This window comes from Zootoca vivipara, chromosome 6, assembly GCF_963506605.1.
Source record: "Zootoca vivipara chromosome 6, rZooViv1.1, whole genome shotgun sequence".
Taxonomy (NCBI): domain Eukaryota; kingdom Metazoa; phylum Chordata; class Lepidosauria; order Squamata; family Lacertidae; genus Zootoca; species Zootoca vivipara.
This window is the reverse complement of record NC_083281.1, coordinates 49422489-49447866: the sequence shown is the minus strand read 5'-3', so window position 1 is coordinate 49447866 and position 25378 is coordinate 49422489. Positions and strand designations below refer to the sequence as shown.

At 44.3% G+C, this 25378-nt stretch overlaps 1 protein-coding gene across 1 annotated transcript in view; it reads left to right on the top strand.

The window, feature by feature from the left end:
• SMPD3 (sphingomyelin phosphodiesterase 3) overlaps positions 1-25378 on the top strand; it is a 130672-nt gene that overhangs the window by 67730 nt on the left and 37564 nt on the right. The window contains exon 3 of the mRNA XM_035120570.2: positions 22554-24177. Within this exon, the coding sequence (XP_034976461.2) occupies positions 22831-24177 (1347 nt within the window). The 5' untranslated portion in view covers positions 22554-22830. The remainder of the gene's footprint in view (positions 1-22553; positions 24178-25378) is intronic.

Genomic DNA, 25378 nt, shown 5'->3' with positions numbered 1-25378 from the left:
GAGTTGGTATAGAAGCCAGGGACTGACAGCTATGCTAATGCAGCAGAGGTTCAGATAGCAATTGCTGCCTTCCCTTCATGCTGCTTTGTCAATCCGTTAGTCTTCTCTTCCCCACCCCACCTTTTCCTAGAAAGATTCATACACAATGCTTTGCAAGAATACAAGAGCAGTAGCTTGTTTTTAAAGACCACACACAATGCTGGCATGTTAAAGAATGCTTAGCAGGAAGAAAGGAACCAGTTCATACAATCATAGGTTTGGTTGGAAATGTATGCATTGTCGAGAGGTAAAAAGGTAAAGGTAAAGGGACCCCTGACCATTAGGTCCAGTCGTGACTGACTCTGGGGTTGCGCGCTCATCTCGCATTATTGGCCGAGGGAGCCGTGTATAGCTTCCAGGTCATGTGGCCAGCATGACAAAGCCGCTTCTGGCAAACCTGCTGTAGCGGTTCCTATTTATCTACTTGCATTTTGACGTGCTTTCGAACTGCTAGGTTGGCAGGAGCTGGGACCAAGCAACGGGAGCTCACCCCATCACAGGGATTCGAACCGCCGACCTTCTGATCAGCAAGCCCTAGACTCTGTGGTTTAACCCACAGCACCACCTGGGTTGAGAGGTAGAAGCATTCAATTTGCCAGATCAGTTAGATGGGGCAGCCAACACCATGCCTTCCAGGTCTTGTGGACCACAACCCTCAGCATCCTTCACCATTGACCATGCTGGCTGGGACTAATGGGTGTTGTAGTCCAAAACAGCTGGAGGGCACCAGGGTGGCAAAAGCTGACGGCCTTCCCCATTACCCCCCGTTTACATTGGTAGGCTGTTGACTGAATGAGGCTTCCCTTATTGTCCTGGTCACTGAACTGATCTGTTAGTCACCCAGCCATCCGCTGCTGTCCTCTGTGTGCACATATTGGGTATGCAAAGTGTCCTCCAGAGAGGCCTTGCTGTAACTTCTGCAATCTAAGAGGGAAAGCGTTTTTGGTCGCTTGCCATGAAATCACTGGGTTAAATTGTGCAAGAGCCATTCGGCACTGCAGAATGCCTGCCGGCAAATGCCTCAAGGTGGACATTCCCAGAGGATACTGCATTGTGCCAAATCTGGTTTTGCTAAGAGCCCCTGGTTCCAATATCCTCTGAAGCATTATATTTTTCATTCATTCATTCATTCCAAGGAACTGAAGGTGGCATACTTTGCTCTCTTCCTCTCCATGTTATTCTCGCAACATCCCTGTCAGGTGGGTTAGGCTGAGAGTTGGTGACTTTGCCCAAGGTCATCTAGTGAGTTTCATGGCTGAGTGGGGATTTGAATCCTGGTCTTCCAGGTTCTGGTCTGACATTCTGAACAACGCTGCCTGTCATGATGAGTGCATCGGGCAAGCCACTTGTCAGGCACCCAGTTTTGATTATGGTCCACCACCACCCCACTTTCCAGTCCTGGTGAGGTTGAGCTGACAGAGTGAGGGTGGATTGTGGCTCCACTGAAAGGAATGTGGTCAAAGAAAGGTGCTTCAGGACCTTGGACAGGTCCAATGGAGCAAAAAACCTGTTCAGACTAGTGCTTGATCTTAGATTCCACTATGGCCTGGGCCTGTCTACCTCCTATTAGGCCTCACCTCCTTGCTGGAATCATAGAGAGCCTTAAAGGGGCATCACCTTTTGCTGGGTACACTGTCTGTGGGAGTGAGTAGGCTCTGTGGAATGTGAGGCCCCTAGAGATGAGGAGCCTGGCAAGCTCAGTGATGTCTATCTCAAGGATTGCCATCACTGCTGGTTCTTAGATCTGGAGTTCTTGGTTCAAAGGTCTTAGGTTCAGGGGGCTCTGGGCTGGGCTCAGTGTCAGAGGACCTGATTCAATGCACCTCTGCTTCTGGCTCTTCTGGTCCAGCTGGTTTCTAGATCATTGCCTGGATCCTGACATGAACAACTAGGCAGGCAAATTCTCTGCAATAGGTGTAACCAGGGCTTTCCCCCCCAGAGCTACATGTTGGAGGCTTTAGGCTGCATGATGCTTGTGGTTTTGTGTCAGAGGCTGTGGGGCATCGCACCTGAATTGACGTTGTAAGGCGTCCCCCCCAAAAAAGAGTTGTTCTCCCCCTTAAAAAAAGTAACAACAGGCTTGTCCGTAAAAAAAAGTGGGAGTTCCTCTTTTTCTAGAAAAAAGCACTGGGTGTAATGTTACAGAAATTCAATCTGTGTTGTATGTGTACCATTTCAACAAAGCCTGGGGCAATTTCAGTCTGGTTTTGCACATAGCTGGAAAGCCCCAGAGGCTAGACTTGGGGGCAGCTGCAAAAACAGGTTCCTAGTGGGTGATGGTTGTTGTTTTTGTCACATGTTTGTTCTCGGTAAAGAGGTTTGGTCACCATCATTTGCCTGAACACAACACCTTACAGCAGGGATAGCCCGTTTTAATTTCACAAAGCAAAAGTGGCGTATTGATAGCTGTGATTAGTGTCCTGGAAATTATCACAGTTTTCATAAAACGGCAAAGGAGTGGAGAGGAAAAAGGAGTGACGTTTCAGGAGTGTCCTTTCAGGGAAGTATTTTGAGGCCTAATGTGATTCTGCCTCTGGAGCACTGTTGCCTTTCCTTATGATAGGATTTTAAAAACAAACCCATAACTGTTTACTTGCAATTTAATTGTGAATATATCCTAGGCAGGCTGTTGAACATTGTTGTGAATCTTGGCTTACCTCTGCAAATCCCCCCCCCCCTTTCTCTCTGTCACATACACCACCCTTGCTATAAACCCTTCTGAGGCAGCTGACAAAACCACCAGCAACTAATCAGCACAATGTATCAAATGAACAATGAAATAAATGGAGCAGGACTTCTGAGTAGGAGTGGGGTTGACCTTTGATTTCATTCTCCTTTAAATTTAAACCTTCCTAATTAGCATTTTCCATTATGATACAAGAACTGAAGTGCAGCAATCCTCCAAAATTTGCACTTTCTCAAATTTTGCATTGTAGCTCTCCCTTCAGGCAATGGATACAAAAATATATATGCTGCAGTAAAGTGTGCATAAAAATGCATATATTAGTGGATATATTAAGTGGCTATAATAGCATGCATTAAAATTCATTATATTAAGAAAAAATGTTTTGCAAAAACGTTATATTAGGCCAAATTGCATATAGGCATGTGTATATTGTGAGAAAGTCAACAAAAGTGCTGATGAAATTTCATAAGGACTTCATTTTTTTAAGTGGAGGACTGAAATGTGGAAAAATGGGAAACAGAGAGAAATAGAAATTGACAGATTCACCCATCGCTAGAAATATCCAGTCTTCAGCAAGGTCAGTTTCAGAGAGGGGTGTGCAAAGCAGTCTGTTTCTTACACAATCTATTTCATTACACAGATCAGTATAATACTGATGAATTTTCAGGAGGACTTTGTGGGGGGGGGACTGAAGACTGATGTGGCAATGCGGAGAACTGAAATTAAGACTGGAAAAAGGAAAACTGAGAGAAACTGAAATCAACAGATTCCTCTCACCCCTGGTTCTTAGTTACAGGGCCTGGCTTGTGTTGGCATCTCTCATGAAAGAGTGCACACAGAAGGTTTCAGCTTCATTCTCCAACATCTCCAGCTAAAGGAGAAAATAGCAGGCCTTGGGAAAGACCCACAACTGAAACCCCAGTGAGGCACTGCTAGCCAGAATGAGCAATCCCGAGTTAGAGGGAGCTGCGTTCTGGCTCCGTATGAGGCTGCTTTGTATATTCAACTCAATCCCTGCCTCCGCTTAGTTTAGAACAGCCTGTCTCATATCAGCAAGCCACTGCCTATTTCAACATTGCCCCTTGGGGATTCCTAATCGGTCCCTCTTCTCCCTTGTTTAATTACTTCAGTGTGATAGACTTGCTTTAAAATACGACGGCGTCTCTTGTCCAAGTTTGCACTTATGTAAGAGGCGCATGAAGGGCGACTGAGGAAAGCGAAATGCTCCAGCAGCTCCACAGTCGTGGCTCTTGCACATTACTCACACAGCGATACATCACCCCTGCAAGCCCTCTGGCCGGGCTGCCTCCAGGGTGTCAGCTTAGGCACCTTATTTAATTGCAAGTCGAGTGATTTAAAGCCGACTTTCCCCCTCAGGATCAAATTGAGAAAGCTTCGGTTTTCTCTGGAAAAAAAGACGAAAGAGAGAAGGAGGAAAGCATCTCTCTCTCCCCCCCCCCCAAGCCTGCCTAGCCGTTAGGGATGATATATACATATGTTTGTCTATATAGGCATATATGTGCAAATCATGCCTCAAAGGCTTCGCAACTGGTGAGCAAATGAGGGAAGGGCAGAGAGGCAAATGTTTTATTTCTAAAGCAAATAATATTTATTCATTTTTGAAGCCATTCATTTGCCTTCGGGGGTTGGAATTCCTGGGTTTTACCTTCGTTTATATTGCTTGAAATGTTTGCCTGCTGTAGAGACAGGGGATTAGAACATCAGAAGGAACTTACTTGAGACCCATATAACATCCTGTTCTGATAGTGGCCGACCAAATGTCTTCAAGGGAGGCCTGCAAGTAGGATCTGAGTACGAGACCACTCTTCCTCCTTTGGATTCCTAGCCACTGGTATTCAGACGCACACTGCCTCTCACATGGAAGGTAGTATTCTCCTTGAATTTGGCTAATCCTCTAAGAAAACATGCCGTAGGAACATGGATTGGCAGGAATTATGGTGTGGGCTAGCTCTGTGTTTCCCACCCTGGTCAAACCACCTGGCAGAAAAAGTTCTGGCAGCTTGGGATGTGTCTCCGTGAAGAGGCCCACCTCTCGTTTTGAGAAGCACAAAGTATTGGCTACAAATCGTAATTAAAAGAAGAAGCAGCACAATGCGATGCCCCGAACTTGGCACCAGTGGAAAAAGCAAGCGGCCCATTAGATCTGAAGGCCATTTGCTGCTGCAATGAATCATAGAATCGTAGAATTGCAGAGCTGGAAGGGACTCAAAGCACCATCTAGTCTAACCCCCTGCAATGAGACAGCCATGTCATGATGGGTTTTCTGGCCTGAAGCTTGACGTGTCAGTGGCTCCAGGCCCAGTTGTGCCTGAAGAATGAAGTTTCTCCTCCCATGCTCTTTAATTTCTGGGCATCGCCATGATTTGGAGGAGGACCAGGCAAACAGCTGCTTCTGTTGCTGACCTTCAATGAGTGCTCACTTCGCCAGGCTCAGCAACGCAAAAGTGGGGTTGGAAATGGCACTTTGCTTGGAGGAATCAGTTGTGGATCCTCTCCAGCCTTGTGGGCAAAAGATAGATACTGACCAAATGCAATGGCACTTATTCTCACACCATTTGCCTGTTATTTTCATTGATGTACTGGATGCCAAGCTTCAGCCGATTAACAAATTGCACTTATCCAGCAAAGTAAAATGACTAGACCATCATTCACAAAATCATGATAGATGCACATTCTTAAAATACATATAAACTGAAATTTCTCACCAATAATTTCCCTTCACTCTTCCCAGCCTCTTTCTGCATTTTAGATTGCACCTCCTGGGGCAAGGATCTGCCGGGGGCTTTTTTGGTTCTGAACTGCTGTTAGGCACCTAATACCTTTGTGAAGCTGTATACATAAATAGTAAACAGATAAAGATGCCGATCCAAGGCATACGTATCTGAAAATGAATTCCATAAAAATGGCAATCCATTCATATACATTAATGTTTTTCTGACTGGATTGGCAGAAATTATGAAAGCTTCCCCAACCTTTTCTTAACAGTATTTTCCTCATTAGATTCTCAAATCTATCTTATAAAGGCTAAAAAGTTGTGATTCTAAGGCTGCAGTCCTATAGCCACTTATCTGGGATGAATCTACATATTTCATAGTACACACATATAGGATTTCAAGACTTTGAAGTAGATCCTACAATAAACCACACCAGATTCTTACGACAGTTTCCAAAAGGGTAATGTGTTAGCCTGCTGTAGCCAAAACAATACAGGATCTTATGACACCTTAAACATTAACTGATTTATTGAGTCCATGAAAGTTTATGCCACAATAAACCTGCAACTCTTTATAACGCTGTAAGATTTGTTGCTTGGGGAAGACTCTTCACTGCCTATTGATCTACTGTTGAATTTGCTTTAGAGGTAGTCAACATAAAAAGAAGCCTGCAGCTGGATCAGGCCAAAGCTCATCTAGTCCAGAATCCTGTTCTCACAGTCACCAACCAGATCATAGAATCGTAAGTTGGAAGGGCCCCCAAGGGTCATCTAGTCCAACTTCCTTCAATGTAGGAATCTCAACACAAAGTTCCCCATCCAGGTTGAAATCATACTGGACCCTGCTTAGCTTTGCAAATGTGCCAGCAGTTTTACTGCTGCCCACAAGTATTACCTAAGTGCAATAGCACACATCTCATTTATCATTCCCACCAACTGGTGTTTGGAGACCTGCTACCTCTGACAGTGGAGGAAGAACATGGTCATCATGGCTAGTGGCCATTAATAGCATTATCCTCCATGAAATTTATCTATTCCTCCTTTAAAGCCATCCAAGCTGCTGGTCATCACTTACATCTCGTGAGAATGAATGCCAGAGCTTAACTATGCACCATGAGAACAAGCCACTTTGCATGCCGAGTGAGGACCATCCATTAAATATCCATGCTGAAGTCACTGTGGTTGCCTGAATTGCTCTGAGCATTTCTCCAGCAAGCCTCTTTCATAACACTCCCTTCATAGCTCTTGATGAACAACATTCATCCAGTGATTATGATGGGGAACTTGCATTATGAAATGGTAATGCCGGGAAGCATCCTTTGCTATTCAAGCTGAAATTCAAAGCAGATGTCTCCTTGATTCTTGAAAGCAAACATCATTGAAATGCATGTGGATCTCCTGCTCCCCCTAAAGAACCCATCCACTGATCAAGGTTGGCTTTCTATCCAGAGGACATTTAATATCCAGCTCAAGGCAAGCAGACCTCTTGCCAGAAACGACATACTAAGGATATTATGACTGACATCCAGATGCAAAGTGACCTGATGGAGAAGGCAGTGCTCTTGCTTTGCCAGCTCCACTTCCATATGAAAAGTGGATGCAGTGAGCTGTAATTGCATAGGTGCAGGTAGATGAATAGAATGTTAATGGGCTGGGACTGAGGGTGGGTGGAATACAAAGCTGCTGCTGCTGCTACAGAAAGCAGGCATTCAAATGCAGTAGAGCAAGGGGATCTCAGGAAGGCACAGTTGCGACAGGGCTCTGCGGACACTCACGTTCCGCTTTTCCATAAGGGAAATATGTGCACAACCAGTGCTTCCAAGGGAGAGGTGGCCTCTGGCAAATGACAGGGTAGCGCTTGCTGGAGAAAGTGGATAGAGAACATTTTTCTCCCTCTCCTGTAATGCTAGAACTCGAGGCTGTCCAATGGAGGTGAACATTGGGAGATTCAGGCCAGGCAAAAGGAAGAACTTGGTCACACGGTTAAACGATGGAATTGGCCACCACAAGATGCAGTGATGGCCACTAGCATAGATGGCTTTAAAATTCATGGAGGATAAGGCTATCAAAGTCTTCAAATCAGGGTGTCCTTTGCATGGTATGGAGAAAGTAGCTAGAGAAGAGGTTCTTCTCTCTTCTCTCTCTCCCATAATGTTAGAATTTTGGACATTCAACAGAGCTGAATGTTGCAAAGTTCAGGACAGATAAAATAAATACTTAAACTATGGAACTTGCTCCCACAAGAGATAGTGATGGCCCCCAACTTGGATTGCTTTAAGAGGGTGGTCCATGCAGTATCCTGGTTCCAAACCATTTAGGGCTTTATAATAACCAACACCTTAATTTGTGTCTAGAAAGGAACTAAAATAGGGCTGCCATACATCCGGAATTTCCTGGACATTCAGCCATTGGGTGTAAATCGCTGAAATGTCTGGAAAAATCCAGATGTTTGACAACCCATGTCGGAAGTGTCAATTTCCTTAAAAATAGCTCAAAAACGTTTGTGTCCGGGTTTTCACTTTTTGAAATATGGTGACCCCAACTAAAAGTCAGTGTAACTTGCACATAACACTTTAAATAAATGTACTGTGATTAGTGTTACCTGCAGGTGTTTCACAACCCACTTGTGCCTGTGCTCACGCGCAGGGTGTGTATATTTTTTTTCCTATTTGCAATCCAAAACAGGCACAAAATCAGGAGGTTTTTTTCCAAGCCCCTAGAGAGTGGCTGTATGCAATTGGTGGGCAGTTTGGTAGCTCACAAGGTGTTCTATTCCTTGCTATCATGATGATGACAGTAATGTATTTTAATGTTAACTGGGCTCTGTCGATTAATCAAAATAAGACACCAGCTTTGCCCTCGTACTTACAATCTATGAGCCAAACTAGACATGACATACAGTCCTGTCTCTCTTTCTCCAGACAGTTATTATATATACTGTACACGAGAAAAGCAGCCTTGGAGGCTGCAGTGAGGACTAGAAAAGCAGCAGGTGGGGAAAGAGGCTGCTTAACATAGGAACAAAAGAAGATGCCATGTATTGAGTCAACCCATTGGTTCTTCTAGCTTAGTTTGTCAAGGGCAGTTTTATTCCTCTCTCCAAGTTATGCTTGTGGCCATTCAGTGGGGATTAATTCAATGATATCAATTTTTGTGTCAAGTGAATAGGTCTGTATGGAGCGGGGGAGGGGGGCCCACAGATCATAAACCAGGAAATGGCCTTTCCTCCCCAAGAGATAGGAAGCTGCTCCTCTTCCCCAAGTGGGGGCCCTTACAGGGTTAATAAAATGTGTGTCTTAAACTTATGCATTAGACATCCTTTGTCCCTGGAGAGTTGTGTAGTGGATGAATAATGCCTGTCCCAAAGTGAGATATAGACTAAGCACTGGTTTAATCACACACATTAATCTCACACCTAGCCCATGTTCAGCGGCTCAGATAAATGACTCACAGCAGATTATTTAAACTTGCAGATAAACAGGTAGATGAAGATGGGTTTACCTGGTCATTGCCCCCACTATGAGATCATATTTTGTAGCTCGGCCTCCCCCCCCCCAACCTCGTGCCCTCCAGATGTTTTGGCCTGTCATCCCTATCAAGAGCAGCCAGCACAGCTGGAAATATGAATGTCAATCTTATCTCGGCAGATTTTTCTAATACCAATCTCGCCCTTTAATCTTGGAGAGAAGCAAGCTCCCCCTCCCCCCCTTTCTGGTTCTGCTCAAAAATACAGAGAGTTCTTGTTTATTATAGGTATAATATTAAATGCAAATACACTCCATGTTTGCTAAAGGAACCAGCATATAAACAGATGCATACAACAATGCATATCACTGTATAAAAATGTGTAGGTATGAATATATGTATAAAATTATGTCGTAGGAATATACTGCTGCCTGGGGTATGACTATTTTACACATATAACACACTTTTTCAGATAGTTTTGCATATGGTAAGTTAGTTTTTTAAAAACCTGCATGAGTGGCGTTCATACGTAGGCGCTCAATGCAAGGGGCAGGACAATCCAAGCAAAACTCATTCAATTCAGAACCACCCAATCTGTTTTTAAAGGATGGCCTCCAACTTGGATGGCTTCAAAAGATGAATTAATCACGAAGACTATTGGTAGCTACTAGCCATGGTGGCTGTGCTTTGTCTCCAACATTCAGAGGCAGAAATGCTTCTGAATAGCAGTTGCTGGAAACTGCAGTAGGGCAGAGGGCTCTTGTGCTCAGGTCCTGCTTGCGGGCTTCGTTCAAGCACCTGGTTGGCCGCTGTGAGAACAGGATGCTGGACTAGATGGGCCAAATGGCTCATTACGGTAAAAGTCTCATAAATCCCCATGTTGCTCCCAAGACAAGCAAAATTTGCTTTCATGCAATCCAAGCTGGAACCTTGTTCTCTGAAATAGCCTGCTGCGCTATAGAGGTTTGGTACTATGCAGGCAAAAACTGTCTAAGTTGCTGGGTCCTAAGTGGGTGATAAGGGCAGTTATACAGCATGTACTTTTTCAAGCCTTGAGCCCCGTGATATTTGTTTTAAAATACATATACTCCTGGCAATGAAGGCCCTTTGCCTGCATTTCCAAAGCTACTCTCTCTCTTGCTTATGAAGTCAGGCCTCGTTATGAGCCTCACAGGGATGGCGTATCTGTAGATGAGTTGGTAAGAAGTCAGTGCAAAATTCATTTCCATTAAAGCTTTCCCACCACCCCCACTCTGTGGCAAGCCCTTAAACCTCCCTGTAGCTTCAGCATTCCAAATTAGGGACCGAAAGCAATTCAAGGGGGAAAGATTTTAATCTGAGTTCTACAGTGTGAGATAATCAGTGGTAAAAGTGCTGAAAGAGTGATATTAAGGCTGATGTTCCCTCCTCACTCCAACTAAACTTTTCTTTTCTTTTTTTGCATCTTGGTGTTTCATCACACCCTGCTGATGCCAGATAGAGGGGCTGTTTATTTTTTTATTTTTTCGGAGTGGGTAGGAGTTGCTATGGAGACCAGTCTTGAGTGACGTCTCCTGCAGAATTACTCAGTGGGCTGTGTGATTTAATTGAAGTCATCAAGCTTGGAAAGCACAGCATTTAGGCCCCATTACATTTATTGGTTGCTAATCAGTTTTCTGGGCAAATTAGACACCACTTCTCTCCACCCACCACAAGTCTAATCAGGCAAGTATTTGTGGTTGGATCAGGATCTGTGCTAAGGGGCCTAGTGCTTCTTCTTTTAAAAGTGCAGATTGGATTGTGCAGACAGGATAGGCAATTCCATACTTATGGGTTGCTATAGAACTGAGATGAAATGCCATCCCACCCATTTTCACAGCCCCCGACCTGAAATCCCAAAGAACTGCTGCCAGGCAGTGTAGACAATACTAAGCTAGATGGACCGATGTCTTGACTCAGTGGTTAATGCTTCAATGGGAGACCATTGCCTTTAGTTCCTTGCCGAAAGAGTCATGGCTCAGTGATAGAGCACCTGCTCTGTGTGGAGATGGTCCCAGGTTCAATCCCCGACATGTCCAGGTAGGACCGATGGAGATGCCTGCCAGAAACCTTGGAGAGCTACTGCTAGTCAGTGTAGGAATGGAAGCTGAGGGGCCAGAGGAAGCATTGTGGAGGCGCTGAGGAAACCTTCCAGCTCTATGATTCTATGACTTTCCCCCCCTCAAGGATTTCCCCTAAGTTCTTTGGGGATTTTCTGTGCCTAGTTGTAGGTCTTCCCCTGAGCTGTGGGGGAGTTTGTCCCAGATCTTCTGCGCTGAAGTGGATCGGTCTCCCAGGCAACAGCTGAACTGCTGTGCTATCAAACACTCACCCCTGGTGCCAGCAGTCATTTAAGAGCATCCTCCAGTCTACAGAACAATGACAATACATACCTTTGAGTCATTAAAAGACACCACGCAGCCCACAAAGCAGGAAAGGAGGAGGCGGGCACTGCTGGATCAGACCAAAGGTCCATCTAGCCAAGTGTTTTGATCAAGCAGGTGCCTCAGAAGCTCACGGGCTAGACATGATATAATGATTATCATCCTATCCAGTTCCTTCTTCCTTGCTCCTGTAAAAGCATAGGAAGCTGCATTTTAACAAGCCAGATTATTGGTCCACTAACGCACATAATTTGCTCCCCCACATTTTGCCTCTAGCTCTGCCCACCACTGGCACCCCCACCCCAGAAGCTTACCCTTGAGGGAATGAGGTCCTTGGGCTGGAAATTTTTTTGCCATCCCTGCCCTACATACCACTCCTTGTAGCTGTAGCCTCATAACCTACTTCGCAGGGTTGTGAGGATCAAATGAGGAGGGAAAGAACTGGCCCCCTTGGTAGGGGCACGGGGGAGGGCCTTCTTGGTGGCTGCTCCCAAACTTTGGAGTTCCCTTCCTAGAGAAGCTAGACTGGCTCTTTCCTTGTATTCCCACCAACTGGTGAAGACTTTCTTGTTCCAACAGGCTTTGGGGAATTAACTGCTTTTTAAGGAATGGGTTTGAAGAGTGCTGTGGTGTTTTTATTATATGTATTTTAATAGATATGTGTTTATATTTTTAAAAATTATAAAAGGCAGCATCTGTTAATGCCCCAGCCAAGGCCCACCCCCGATGTCTGATGCAATTTTGGCATGACCACCACCATATTTATTCCAAGAAGTGCTGGGTGTTTCAAGAGATGTTAGTTATCATGAAGAATCAAGCAGGAGTAATATAAAACAAAAGAACTTCATTTAAGCAAGCTTGCATTATTTCTGTTTTAGACAGTTCTTAACATTGTGTTTTCAATTGCTGTAAGCCTGCCCTGGGATCCTAGGGTGAAGGGCAGCTACTAATTTTGATAAGGGTAATGATAATAGTCTTCTCCAGTCTCTCACTGATATGTACCCAGGTAAAATTCTAGATCATTATCAAAGGTAGAAATCTCCTTGTACTCTGGAACCTACTGATAATTAAGCACATTAGGCTCCCCATTATACTCTTGTACACCTCATTAAACACTTCACAAGAGAGGCATCTGGGGATACAAAATCTCGCTGATCAGGGTGGAATTAAGGAAAGTGTTATTGCCCTGTTACTTTCCCTTAGCACCCGACCCCCTAAGAAAACTAATCATGTTTGAGTTGTACAACAACCACCATCCTTCTATCAACAATGCTGGCCTCAGATGTTTGCTCGATGTGCATTTAATTCAGTTCAATTTCTAACAAAGCACTCTTTCTGTTGGGACCAAGAGCCCTCTTAGAATGCATGGACTTGTGAGGAAGGCAGAGAGCTGGTCTTTACCCCCGACATCCCTTCCTCTTTTGCTACAGAACAATTGACCAAAGCACCAACACAAACATCCCTTCTGCCTCCATGCAGATCAGTTAAGCAAAATGCCCACAGAGATGAGATTTATTGAAATATAAACTAAATTACAACAGCTGCTATGAAGCAGGAGACTAAACCAGACCCAACAGTGTTTTGCAAAAACAGCCAGTTCCATTGCTCCTCTATAAATAAGGCTCTGTGTGGATTCACTTGCCTGTCCTACTGATCCCCTGTGCCAAATAAGGACATGAAGGTGAGATTTGTCTACTTTCAAAATATTTAATAGGGGGTGGATGAGGCTTTCTTCACATGCTGCCCAGCAGCCAATCTTCAGTTATATCTGTAGATCTATATCTATCTATCTTTGTGTGTGTGTGTGTGTGTGTGTGTGTGTGTGTGTGTGTGCGCGCACACACACACACACACACACACACTATTGCCATGATCTAGTTAAAAGAGCATACATACTGGTGTGCTACCAGAGGTCTTGCCATTTGTGACATGGTGTCAAGCTCCAATTTGACACAAAAAACAAATTTTGCTAGCTAAGGGGACTCTTGGCACAGTGCACTCTTCTGGGCCCCTTTCCTGGTGCTCCGCTAGGTGAGTTCCATTTAAATTCCCCATAACATCTCTAATCCAATGCTACTGTAGGGCATTGTGGGTAATTTAAATGGTGGCTGCCTGACACCAAGTCCTGGACAGGAGCGGGTGGGTGGGGGTAACACCATTTACAAATCTTTCTCCCTTCCTCTCATCTTCAACTGTGCGTTTATATGCCGCCTTTTCTCTAAGGAGTTCAATGTGACATACATGGCTCTCTCCCTCCCCATTATTTTCTCACACCAACCCAATGAGATAGGTAAATGAGATGGTGATTGGCCCAAGGTCATCCACTGAATGCCATGGCTAAGTAGAGAGTTGAACCCTGGCCTCCTAGACCAATGCTCAAACCATTATGCTACATTATCTCTTTGTGATCAGAAGAGAATTGAGGATCCTTCTCCCCTGCTGTCTTTCCCACACTCAGATCATTGCATAAGGAATTCCCTCTTTGTCTTCTCATTCACATGGGTGTAGGTTGTTTCAGTGAATGCAAAAAACATCGACCTCAATTGCACTGAGAGGCTGGTGGAAGTATTTCACACACTGGAAGGGGGTTAGTGTGTTTGCGTGCGAAAGGAAAACATCTTTGGTTGGGCTGTTGTTGTTGTTGTTGTTGTTGTTGTTTTTATCAGGGCATATGGAGTCCAGAGAAAAGCAGTTTCTCAAAAGGCTTCACCATAGATTTGACTCTCCCATTGTGGCTTCTGCAGATCACTTGCACAGCTCTGTATTTTACTCAAAAAGAGATTGCTTTCTTTCCACTGGGACAGTTTAGGACAGAAGAAAGAAGGAATGTAAACATCTCCATTTTACGCTAAATAAACCTTCTGTGTTGCCCCTAGCAAAAAAATATAAAAAATACTGCAGAGATTCGTGATCTGGCCCTCCTGGCTGTGATGTCCAATGCAAAACACAATCCTTGGCAAATAATATCTGGTGGTCACAATGCGTCATGATCAACTGTTTGGCCTCTCTGTGCAAGCAGCAGAAGCTTTTAAATGGAATAATAAAGCTCTGGTATGAAGTAGGAACCCCATCAAAGGAAAGAAGTGCTCAGCCTCTGCTAGATGGTTTTCTTCTTTCCCTGCCTTCCGCTATGCTAAACTGTTTTGGTTTTTTTTAATGTAAAACTTGAAAGCTTCATTATCATCAGATTCAGCCGCCACCGTAAGGAGAGTCTGTCAATTAACCCTGGTTCTCTGACAGATAATGTCATCAGTTCTACTCTGAAAAATGGCCTGGAGCTGTCCTCCCTACTCCCATTCTCATTCCTCTTCCACTATATAACTGTGGTCAAGTTTCTTCAAACTGAATCTGCCAGACATTTCTCAGGTTCAGGGCCCACTGCTGATCTGATTCCTAACATCACTGTAAAAGAGGGATAGGGAATCTGTGCTCACACCAGCAATGTTGTTAGACTACAATTCCCATAATCTCTGACCATTAGCCATGCTGGCAGAAGCTAATGGCAAAAATGTCCTAAGGGTCCCTGGTGCTCCATCTATGCTGTAAGAAATATGCTGGGCTTGAAGTGGCCTCGAGAGAAAGAGACATTTGCTGAAAACATCCTAGGCATGCTGGCAGCTAAAAGAGGAACTGAATCCAGCTTGACAAAGTAAAAATCTAATGAACCACTGGCCCGAAGAGGTTTGTGTTCATATCCGCATTGCTTGGCCAAAAAACGCTTGCTTTTGAAATGTCCCCAGTGCATGTATAAATAGGTCCAGAGCATGAAGCTCTGCTCTGAGTTTCATTTAATACTGGACATGCTGCTCAGCCTTCCTGGCTTCATTCCATTCAGCAAAGAATGATTCGACTATTTGGGGAGTTTGGTTTAGAGATGAGCCTGGCAGCAACCGTCCATGGGAGAGCATCTCCTGTAACTTTATGAACACATATTTGAAATACATTTTTATAGCAGCACTCAATTAAATTGACAGCTTGTTTACTGTCGACTCTGGTAGCTTATGGGCTGCCCGAGTGGCATATTTGGAGAGAGCTGGAAATTGTTTGATTTAGCTCTTAAGGGCTGAAAGGAAAGGAGTAAACTCTGAGAGCAAAGTAGTGTTTGATAGCTTCCACGCTTCTTCCCTAGCGTGACAGTAAGTGAGCGACAAGGTAGGCAACCAGGCAGTCTTGGCTGTGATGGCGACAACTAAGTTTAACCTGGATCAGGCAGTATATTGGGTCGTTTGGTAAATATAGCTCAACATAGGAAGCTGCCTTAGGAAGTCAGACCATTGGTCCATCTCACTAACTAGTGTCTACACTGTTTGGCAGTGGCTCTAAGGCAGGCACTGTTCTCAGCCTTACCTGAAGATGCCAAGGATTGAACATAGGACTTTCTGCGTGTTATACTGTTATGTACTGAGCTGAATCCTAGAACAGTAGGACCCAGAATGCAGCAGCCTGATTGGTCTGCAGGAGCCACCCAATCCAGCTCCAGGTGGAAGTGAATCAGCAACCTGATTGGCATGCAGGAGCAGCTGCTGGCAGAGGTCCATCCGCAACCTGATTGGCCCACAGGTGCAGCCATGAAGTAGCTAATCACGCAAGGCCCATTGTGTCAATAATGTATATAAGCAGATGTTTTTAGGGAAAGAGCCATTCTTCTCTTCTTCCTCTATTGCTACTCCAAAAGTGAATAAAGAGCATGAATTTCACTCTCGACTCCGAGTATATTTCAAATACAGATGCCCTTCAACTGAGCTAAGGCTGCCCCCCCCCCATTTTTCCCCTCTGGGGAAGGTGGGAAGAGGTGAGAGAGATTTCCACGACTTCGTTCCTTCATCAAAGGCACACAGGAAGTGAAACCAGGCCCCCACCATCGCCCAAGAACAAAAAGGGAGGGCTTTGTTAACCTCAAATATTTAAGGAACACCTGATACACATATAAAGCACATCACTTCCCCCAAAGAACCTGGGGGACTGTAGTTTGTTAAGGGTGCTGGGAATTGTAGCTCTGTTAGGGGAAATTACAGTTCCTAGGACTCTTTGGAGAAGGTTTTGTGCTTTAAAAGGGTGTTGAACGTTCTTTCAGTGTATGGTGTGAACGGTCTCTAAGTAATATCTATATGTTTAAAGAATGGGTAAACTGCCTACCATTTGAAAATATTGTGGTGGTGTACAAAAAAAAAGAGAAATAAAAACATAACACAAAGTTAAAACAGTCAATATATATATTAAATCCATGAATAAAACTAAACAGGAACAATATCCAACAATGCTCATACAAAGGAAACAGGAACACATTTCAAGCAGCACAAAAACAAATTCATAATAGCATAACAATAAGATAGCAAATATAATAACACAAAAAACACATTTCAGTACTGTAAATATGAAAGATTACTTAAGATTACTTAGTCAACATGCAGCATCCAAAAGCTTAAGGATAAAATAGAAACAGTTAAAAGCATAGAAGAAATCATTAAGCTGAGATATAAATTTAATAAATAATGTAATGTATTTCTATTTAAATTATAGTAATTTTAAAATTTTCACCTATGCATATACACTAGCCTATGCAATCTTTTCTGCTGTTTTGGGTGGCCATTGAGCAAGTAGATATCCTGAAACATCTGGAGGGCCCCACAGGTTCCCCACTTGATGGTTGGCTAGGAATCCTGTTCTCCTCCCACTGAAATCTCCTTGTCTCTGTCCTCCTGATATCTGAAATTGTGCCCTAGATTGGGGGTGGGGGTGGGGGTTTAAAACAGCCCCAAGAAATCTCTCTTTTTTTGCCACGTCACCCGATACTGAGCCAAGTCATCCAGTACAGAAACCAAGATTGTAACCAGAAGTCAGACCCTTTTGGGATTGCTTTGATCTCTATTCCATCCTAAAAGCTTTCCTCAAAGGGATAGTTATGGATCTTTTTAATGTGGAGGGAATAACCCTGGGATCTGTCTTTGGCTGCTGTGGCTTATCTTATGTGGGTAGTTTTAAATAAAAATAAAGAGTGGGAAAGGGAACCTAGCTATTACATGTAATCGAAGCTCTTATATTGCATTCAGCTATTCCCACTGGAAGCACATGCCATCTTTTTGCAAGGGGTGCATAATGAGTCCCTTCTCCATTTGGTATCTCCACACCCTAAAGGACCGTATGTTGTTTACCCCAGAGACCAATTACCCCTGGTCTGCTGGGTAATTACACAATCAGGCTGGGGTTTCTTCAAAGCATGCTAAGTACCCAGTGGACTGCTGAGAGTTCTTCATGATTGTTCCATTCTCTTGGATAATTATGGGATTGGGCACAGAGCTCATGTTACCTTGGTACGCTGGACCAAGAAGGCTACATTTAGTTCAATTTCATTACTGCATCCCTCTGCCATCTCTAAAATTCAAATCTACCATTCCCAGACCCTCTGGCATTATTTCTTAAGCTGAATCTATATTTTAACTGGGTGGTGTTTTTTTTAAAGCACCCATAGGTCTTCAGTCTACCAAGCAGAGCCAGGTGTAAACCCCATGCAGGACTTTTCCAGGTGACCTATAATAATATAATAATAATTTATTATTTATACCCTGCCCATCTGGCTGGATTTCCCCAGCCACTCTGGGTGGCTCCCAACAGAATAGTAAAAACACGATAAAACGTCCAACATTAAAAACTTCCCTAAACAGGGTTGCCTTCAGATGTCTTCTAAAAGTCAGATAGTTGTTTATTTCCTTGACATCTGAAGGGAAGGCCCTCTGCCTGGTTCCTATTTGTTGAGCATTTGCAGTCTCGTGCCCAGCATTACTTAGGCATTCTAAGAAACCAAAAACATCAACGCAGTTTTGAAATCATTAGTTAAAATCTGTGCAGGTTTGAAAGGTTCAGTCTGGCACCTTGGTTCAAAATGGCCCCAAACTGTAACCAAACCTAAATGAAAGCCTGCTCCTTGATCTCAGGAACCATCATGCTGCATTTGGCTAGGCTATCTTCAGATGCAGAGTGAACGGACAAACAAACAACTTTCCAAACTATTTCAGGGTTATAGTCAACTCACCTCTAGTTGGAGTAGGCCCAACAAAATTAATGGACCTTAGTTAGTTGTAGACATTAATTTCAGAGTAAAGTCTTGGTTGAATGCAACCCCTAGTAGATTCATCCTGATTTGCTTTCACAGAGGTTAGATTATATCTGGTGTTTACTGGTGCCCACAGTTAGAATTAAAAACAGAGGCACATTCTTAGCCTTGGGAGTTTGTTCCACAGTCCTTTAACACCAATGCCCCCTCCTGGTTATTCCAAGGGGGGGGGTCTCCATTTCCACAGCCAAATTTAAAAGGGGAGGGGGCACATTTTTGTTGCCATCATTAAACTATTGGGGATCGGAAATAAACTGATGCTGATAGACTGTAGGAAGATCCCAACCTACCTTCTGCTCTTCCCTAAGGTACACGCCTGCCTCCATTTTATCTGCACAACAACCCAGTGAGGTAGGGTTCGGCTGAGTGTAGCTAAGATTAATCAATAAGCTTTGAGGTTGGGTGGATTGAAACTTAGTCCAAGTGGAACACTCCCTCTGTCACAACCAGTGTCAGATTTACGTGTAAGCTAAACAAGCTATAGCTTAGGGCCCCACTTTCTTGGGCCCCCCCAAAAATTAAAGGAAAAAAACCCCTGGATGTAGATTTCCAAGATATAAGATAAAAAACAAATTACTTCGATAAAATACATATTTTATTATGTGCATATGGTCCATAATTACCATATAGCATATATTCAACACAAAAACAGTGACAATTTGTTGTTGGCAAAGGACAGCTGGACATATAAAGGGCCCCGTTACCTTCAGTAGCTTAGGGCCTCATGAAACCTAAATCCAGCCCTGGTCACAACATGTGGTTTGTGGAGCAAGATGTGCTGGACTGTGCTGTGCCACATCAGAACAGTCCCCCTTGTAAAATATAAATAAAACTATCTCCCCAACCTTCAACCCGCTACATTCATTTTCTACTTGTGGGAAGTGTTTTGTGTTGCTTGCCAGATTGGCTTTTTCATCCTCCACAGCAAACTGCTGTTTCGCTCCACTGAGTTTTGGTTTAATTTCTTAGAGAAAGTTGTCTTAACACACATTCTCATTCAATAGCATTCAAAGCTGTTTGCAAACACATTAATTTCCAAAGTCAGGCACATAATAGCTTAGCTTCTGAGCGATGAACCACGGGCAGAAGCTCAATTAGTGGCATTACATTCCTTAGCCATTGGCCGTAGCAAATTTACAAATATACAAATATATAAACCACATCACAGCAGATTTGGCCAATTTGTTACGGATTTAAACAACCCACACACCATATGGAAAAACTTAATCCTATGCATTTCTGCTCAGAAAGAAGCATTCCAGAATTTTGTGAGACTTACTTCTAGGTAAGTTTCTTCATAGGGTTGCAACCTCAGACATTTCCCCCCAAACAACTAAATGTCTCCAGTGCAATCCTAGACATGTCTACTTAGAAGTAAGTCCCATTCAGTTCAGTGTGATCTCCTCCCCGATAAGTACATAGGACTTACATCAGCCCTAGACAGGACAGCCAATGGCCAGGGTGACGGGGATTGTACTCCAAAAACATCTAGAGGGCCACACCCTGACACCTGAGGCTTCCATGGGCCAGATTTGGCCCTCAAGGCCTCTCTATCCATCCATTGTGATTCTCCCCAGGTCACACACCCCCCTCCACTGGCCTTGCTTTGCAGCCTCCTTCTTTTGCTTGAACTGTAGTCGTTCCTCTTGCTCTTGCCTGGATGGAGGATGCTGCAGTATGTGTGTAGAAAGCAACTTCTGGCTTTTGTGTTTCTGTACAAAGCAAACTCCACCCACTTTCCCCTCTGGCCCCGCCCTCCACTGGGACACAGCCCCCATTTGGGGGATGTGTTGTGTGCTCCGCAGTGCAACTCACACCCATGTCAATGGCCGAAGACCCTCAAGTACTGCTTGTTCTGCACAGAGAATTCTCGTGATAGTACATTTTACAGTTCCTTTGTGTGTGTGGAGGGGTGGCATTTTCACCCGCACTTCACAATGTCTCAGGACCACTGTATACAGTGGTACCTCGGTTTACAAACATGATTGGTTCCGGAAGTCTGTACTTAACCTGAAGCTTACTTAACCTGAAATGAACTTTCCCATTGAAAAAAATGGAAAGTGGATTAATCCATTCCAGACGGTCCATGGAGTACTTAAACTGAAGCGTACTTAACCCGAGGTATGAGTGTAATTGGTTCCGGAAGTCCGTACTTAACCTGAAGCGTACTTAACCTGAAGCAAACTTTCCCATTGAAAGTAATGGAAAGTGAATTGATCCATTCCAGACAGGTCCGCAGAGTACTTAAACTGAAAATACTCAAACTGATGCGTACTTAAACTGAGGTATGACTGCATGCTGCTTCCTGGAATTATGCCTCTTTCTATCCTTTTCTTGTCCAGTCCCTAGATTTCTCTGCTGTTTCAAGCCTGATTAGCTTAAGTGATAAAATAAATGCAAGACACACACAATGCTGTCTAGGAAGAACCTGCAGGTAACTGGCAAGTTGCCTTTGCTAAGAGGTAGGCAGAGCTGAGATAAGAAGCAATGGTGGCTCAAGCAGAGACGGCGGGAGAAAGAGATTATAAAATCCCCTCCAAGCTGCCAATGCAGTCTGACCACCACACTTTTAAAAAGTTAAGGCAAAGGTTATGCACAATAAGAACTCTGTGGCCAGAGTAGAACCTGGGATCAAGTCCCCACTAAGCCCACGGGAAGCTCACTGGGTGACCTTGGGCCAGTGAGAGTATCTCAGCCTAAGCCTACCTCAAAGTGTTGTTGTGAGGATAAATAGGAAGGCGATAACCTCATAGTGGAGTGCAGCTTCATCTCCTCCCACTAGCCAGTGCTTGCATACCCCAAGGTGACAGGATGAGAGTCAGCAATAGCAAGGAAGAGCAGACTTGGCCCCAGGGGGCTGGAGGTAGGCAGGGGGCACCTCCTTAGGGGCATGGGCCTCAGCAAGTGCCTGGTGATGCCCAACCCTGTGCTGGCCCTGGGACTTTCTGATTTATTTGTTATTACATTTCCATCCCACCTAAGAAGCTGCACTGGACAGAAGGAAGAGAGAGAGAGAGAAACCATGTAAAGATGTAACAGTTTCAGAGATTTCAAAGTTCCAAGGACATGTTCTGATCAGGATACAGCTCACAGTTCCTTGCAGAAATTCTCTGCTTCATCCCACAACCATATCTGGTGGTAGATCAGGAACCCAGGTAAATCTGTAACTCTTGACAACAAGCTTGAAGCAAAGATCCAGGCCTCTTCCAAACTCCTGTGGAGCAGCCCCCCTGCCTCCTTTTCCAAACTGACTTCTGGAAGAGCAGGTTACTGTATGCTTCACTATTGCGGAGAGAAGGGCAGGAGGGGCTCTGTTGCTTTTGCAATGTCTTCTCTTCTTAATCATGAGGATAACAGCATGGGTTATATTTGCACTCATTGGCCAGAACACAAGGAGGCAGAATTAGGTGTGCTACTTTGCAAGGACTTGGGTAGAATACTGCCTGCATGTTTTCCTTTATACCTCTATAAAAGCTTACCTTTTTTCGTGAAAGCTGAACATTCAGGGAGGGGTCTGAAATATTATTGAGGGGTTCAGGACCGCACAGGACCTTTATGGCGGCAGCCCTCCGTTTGTATGGTTCAGTGCAGGTATCGACAACCTTTTGGGGCACCAGTCAGAATATGGCTGCCATAGGGGGTGTGGCAAGATACATTTCTGAAAAAGCAGAAAAAGAGACAGGGCCACAAAAAGTTGTGAGCATGCCTCCCCACCCAATCCATGGGGAAAAGGCACCTATATCAACCACCATCACACTCACTCTCTGAGAAGAGTGCTTTGCATTGCTGCTCTGTCCAAAACTGGAAGGAGGGTGGGTTTCCAGTCCTGACATCCATTGAAGTGTGGGGATGCCTGAGGGTGGCATGTGCAATGGAGGAGAGGCTGAACCAGTGTAAACAGGTACTTGGCAGGAAGAGCAAAGGGTTACTCATGCATTGTGGATTTTTGAAGGTGCCATAGGAGATGCTAGTGGCCAGACTGGCGTGTGGAAGTATCATCCTGGTAGCCCTTGGTTGACTGTTCGTGGGGAATATTACAGCGTTATAATTCTGATAGCTCTTCCCTTCAGTAGACACCTCTGAACATGACCATTCTTGTTCTTTTTGTCTTCGCAGGTGAACTTCTGCCACGGCTTCTTGTGATGAGCAATGATACACTCTGAAGTCTACAGAGACCAAACATCGAAAGGAATGGTTGCTTCGCTTCCTTCTCACTGTCGTGAAATGAAATGGTGTTCCTAAGGTGATAACTGCTTCTTGCAGTCTAGAAGACGCAGCTTCACTGGGACATTTTGTTTTGACTTTTTTTGTCTGCAAATGCACATTCTGATGGCTGGCGGGCGGTGATGACACCATGTAGAAGGTCCTGAAGGGGTGTCCTAACTGAGTTGCAATGGTTTTATACACTTCCCCATTTCCAAACGGCTTTCTGTCAGCACTGCATTCTTTCTCCTGGGGCTTGATCTTCCCATGTTATTGGCTTGGAGACAGGCTGATAGCCTCCTTTGTGCCTACCACCTATGAGAAGCGCCAAAGGGGAGATGATCCGTGCTACTTCCACGCTCTGTGCATCATCATCACCACTCCAATTTACCTGGCGCTGCTGGTGGTCTCTCTGCCTTTTGCCCTGATCGGCTTCCTGCTCTGGTCCCCTCTCCAGTCTGCTAGGCGACCGTACGTCTACTCTAGGCTGCAAGACAAGAGCCAGATCCATGGAAGCACGTTGCTCACAGAGTGGAAGACCGCCAGCAATGGGAAAAGCTTCTGCTTTGGCAGTGCCAATGTCTGCCTGCTCCCAGACTCCTTGGCAAGATTGAACAATGTTTTCAACACACAGGCCCGTGCTAAGGAGGTCGGGCGACGGATACGGAATGGGGCTAGCAGGCCACAGATCAAAATCTACATCGATTCCCCCACAAACACGTCAATCAGCGCAGCAAGCTTCAGCAGCCTGGTCTCTCCTCAGGGCGGAGATAGTAATAACCGTGCAGTCAATGTGGGCATCAAGAGGACAACCTCGATGGAGTACAAAGGGGACAACTCCGTCTCGAACAACAGCGAAGATGGTAGAGATGGCAAAGCTGGAGGAGATACCAATGAGGGCGAAGACGGCAACACGTGCATTGTGCGCATAGGTGGAGAGGACAATGGGCACATTTCAGACCTGGAAGCAGGTAGCACTGGGGGCCAAGTCAATAACAGCAAGGGGCCAGCAGAGCGATCACCAGAATCCGAAGCCGAGAGCCTGAAAGGCCAGACTCCGAACCATAAGCAGAAAGAGGGGGATTCTGGGAGCCTGGATAGCTACACTGCCTCACGAGAGTCCCTAGTGAAGGTGCGTGCTGCAGACGGCCCTGTGGACCAGAGCACTGTCAACAGCAAGCTCCTTTACAAGGCCTCACTGATGAAGAAGACCTCCTTGAGAAAAAAGAGAAACACAGACGAGCTCTTTGACCACGAGATCTCCGCTTTCTTCCCTGCCAATTTGGACTTCCTGTGCTTGCAGGAAGTGTTTGACAAAAGGGCGGCTGAGAAATTGAAAGAGGAGCTCCACCATTACTTTGAATACATTCTGTACGATGTCGGGGTCTACAGCTGCCATGGCTGCTGTACCTTTAAGTTTGTGAACAGTGGCCTGCTTTTTGCCAGCCGCTATCCAGTTATGGATGCTGCTTATCACTGTTATCCCAATGGAAAAGGAACAGACGCCTTGTCTTCTAAGGGGGCCCTGTTTCTCAAGGTAGGTCTCTTTCTATATGAAACTGATTCAGGGACCTTTAATTCTGCAAGCAGGACAAGTGCATATATGTGTGTGTACTTTGCATGTCTGGGCCACTATGCAAATGCAAAATTTGTGGTGTGCAATAAAGAACACCCTGCTTCGTTGGAACATAGAAAGCTGCCTCATACCGAGTCAGACCATTAGTCCATCTAACACAGCATCAAAATGAATGGGACTTATCCATTTCAATATGGCCTGCAAACGAGAACATCCTTATGGGCCATGATTTCGGCTCTTCTCTTCTCTAACTCTTTTATATCATTTCTTCGCCATTTGTGTGCAAAGAACTTTACAATCCTTAGCTCAAGGAACTTTGTAGCCCTGGGGAGGTGGGTCGTGGTGGCAATGGGCAGACAATGGGCAGCCCTGCCTCATCCCTTTATGTATCTTACATTTTTCTGAAATATTAGTACTTACTATAATATTGGCTGTTTGATCTTTATAGATTGATTTTATACTGTTTAGAAAGGTTTTGTCAAATCCCATCTTTTCCAGTAACTTCATCATAAAAAGCCAGGAGACATTATCAAAGGCCTTTTCGGCATCCACAAATATTATCACCACCTGCTTTTCATTATGGACTTCTAAGTATTCCAAAACATTTATAATGTTCCTAACCTTTTCTTTCATTTGTCTCCCAGGAAGGAAACCCATCTGGTCTTCATGTATCAAATGTATTAGAGTCATTTTCAATCTATTTGCCAATATCAATGTGAAAAAATTGTAATCATTATTTAATAATGATATCGATCTATAATCTTTATAATCATTATTGAATAATGATATCGGTCTGTAATCTTTAGGTTCTATTGGGTCTTTATTATATTTTGGTATCAAAGTTATATATGCTTCTTTCCTGTCTCCAATACCCTATTCATATCGTCTTTGAGTGGATGCATTAACTCCTCTTTAAATTTCTTATAATATCCTGCCGACAGACCATCAGGCCCTGGGGATTTTCCTGTCTTAATTTGATTTAGTGCCCTTTGCATTTCCATCATTGATATTGGAGTATTTAATATCTTTGCATTTTCTTCTGATATTTGTCCAATTTACAAATACTCCAATATCAATTCTGCATTTTCTTGCTCTTTCTTACAAAGGTCTATGTAGAATTTAACAAATTTGTGTCTTATCTCTTTTTGATTGGTTATGGGGG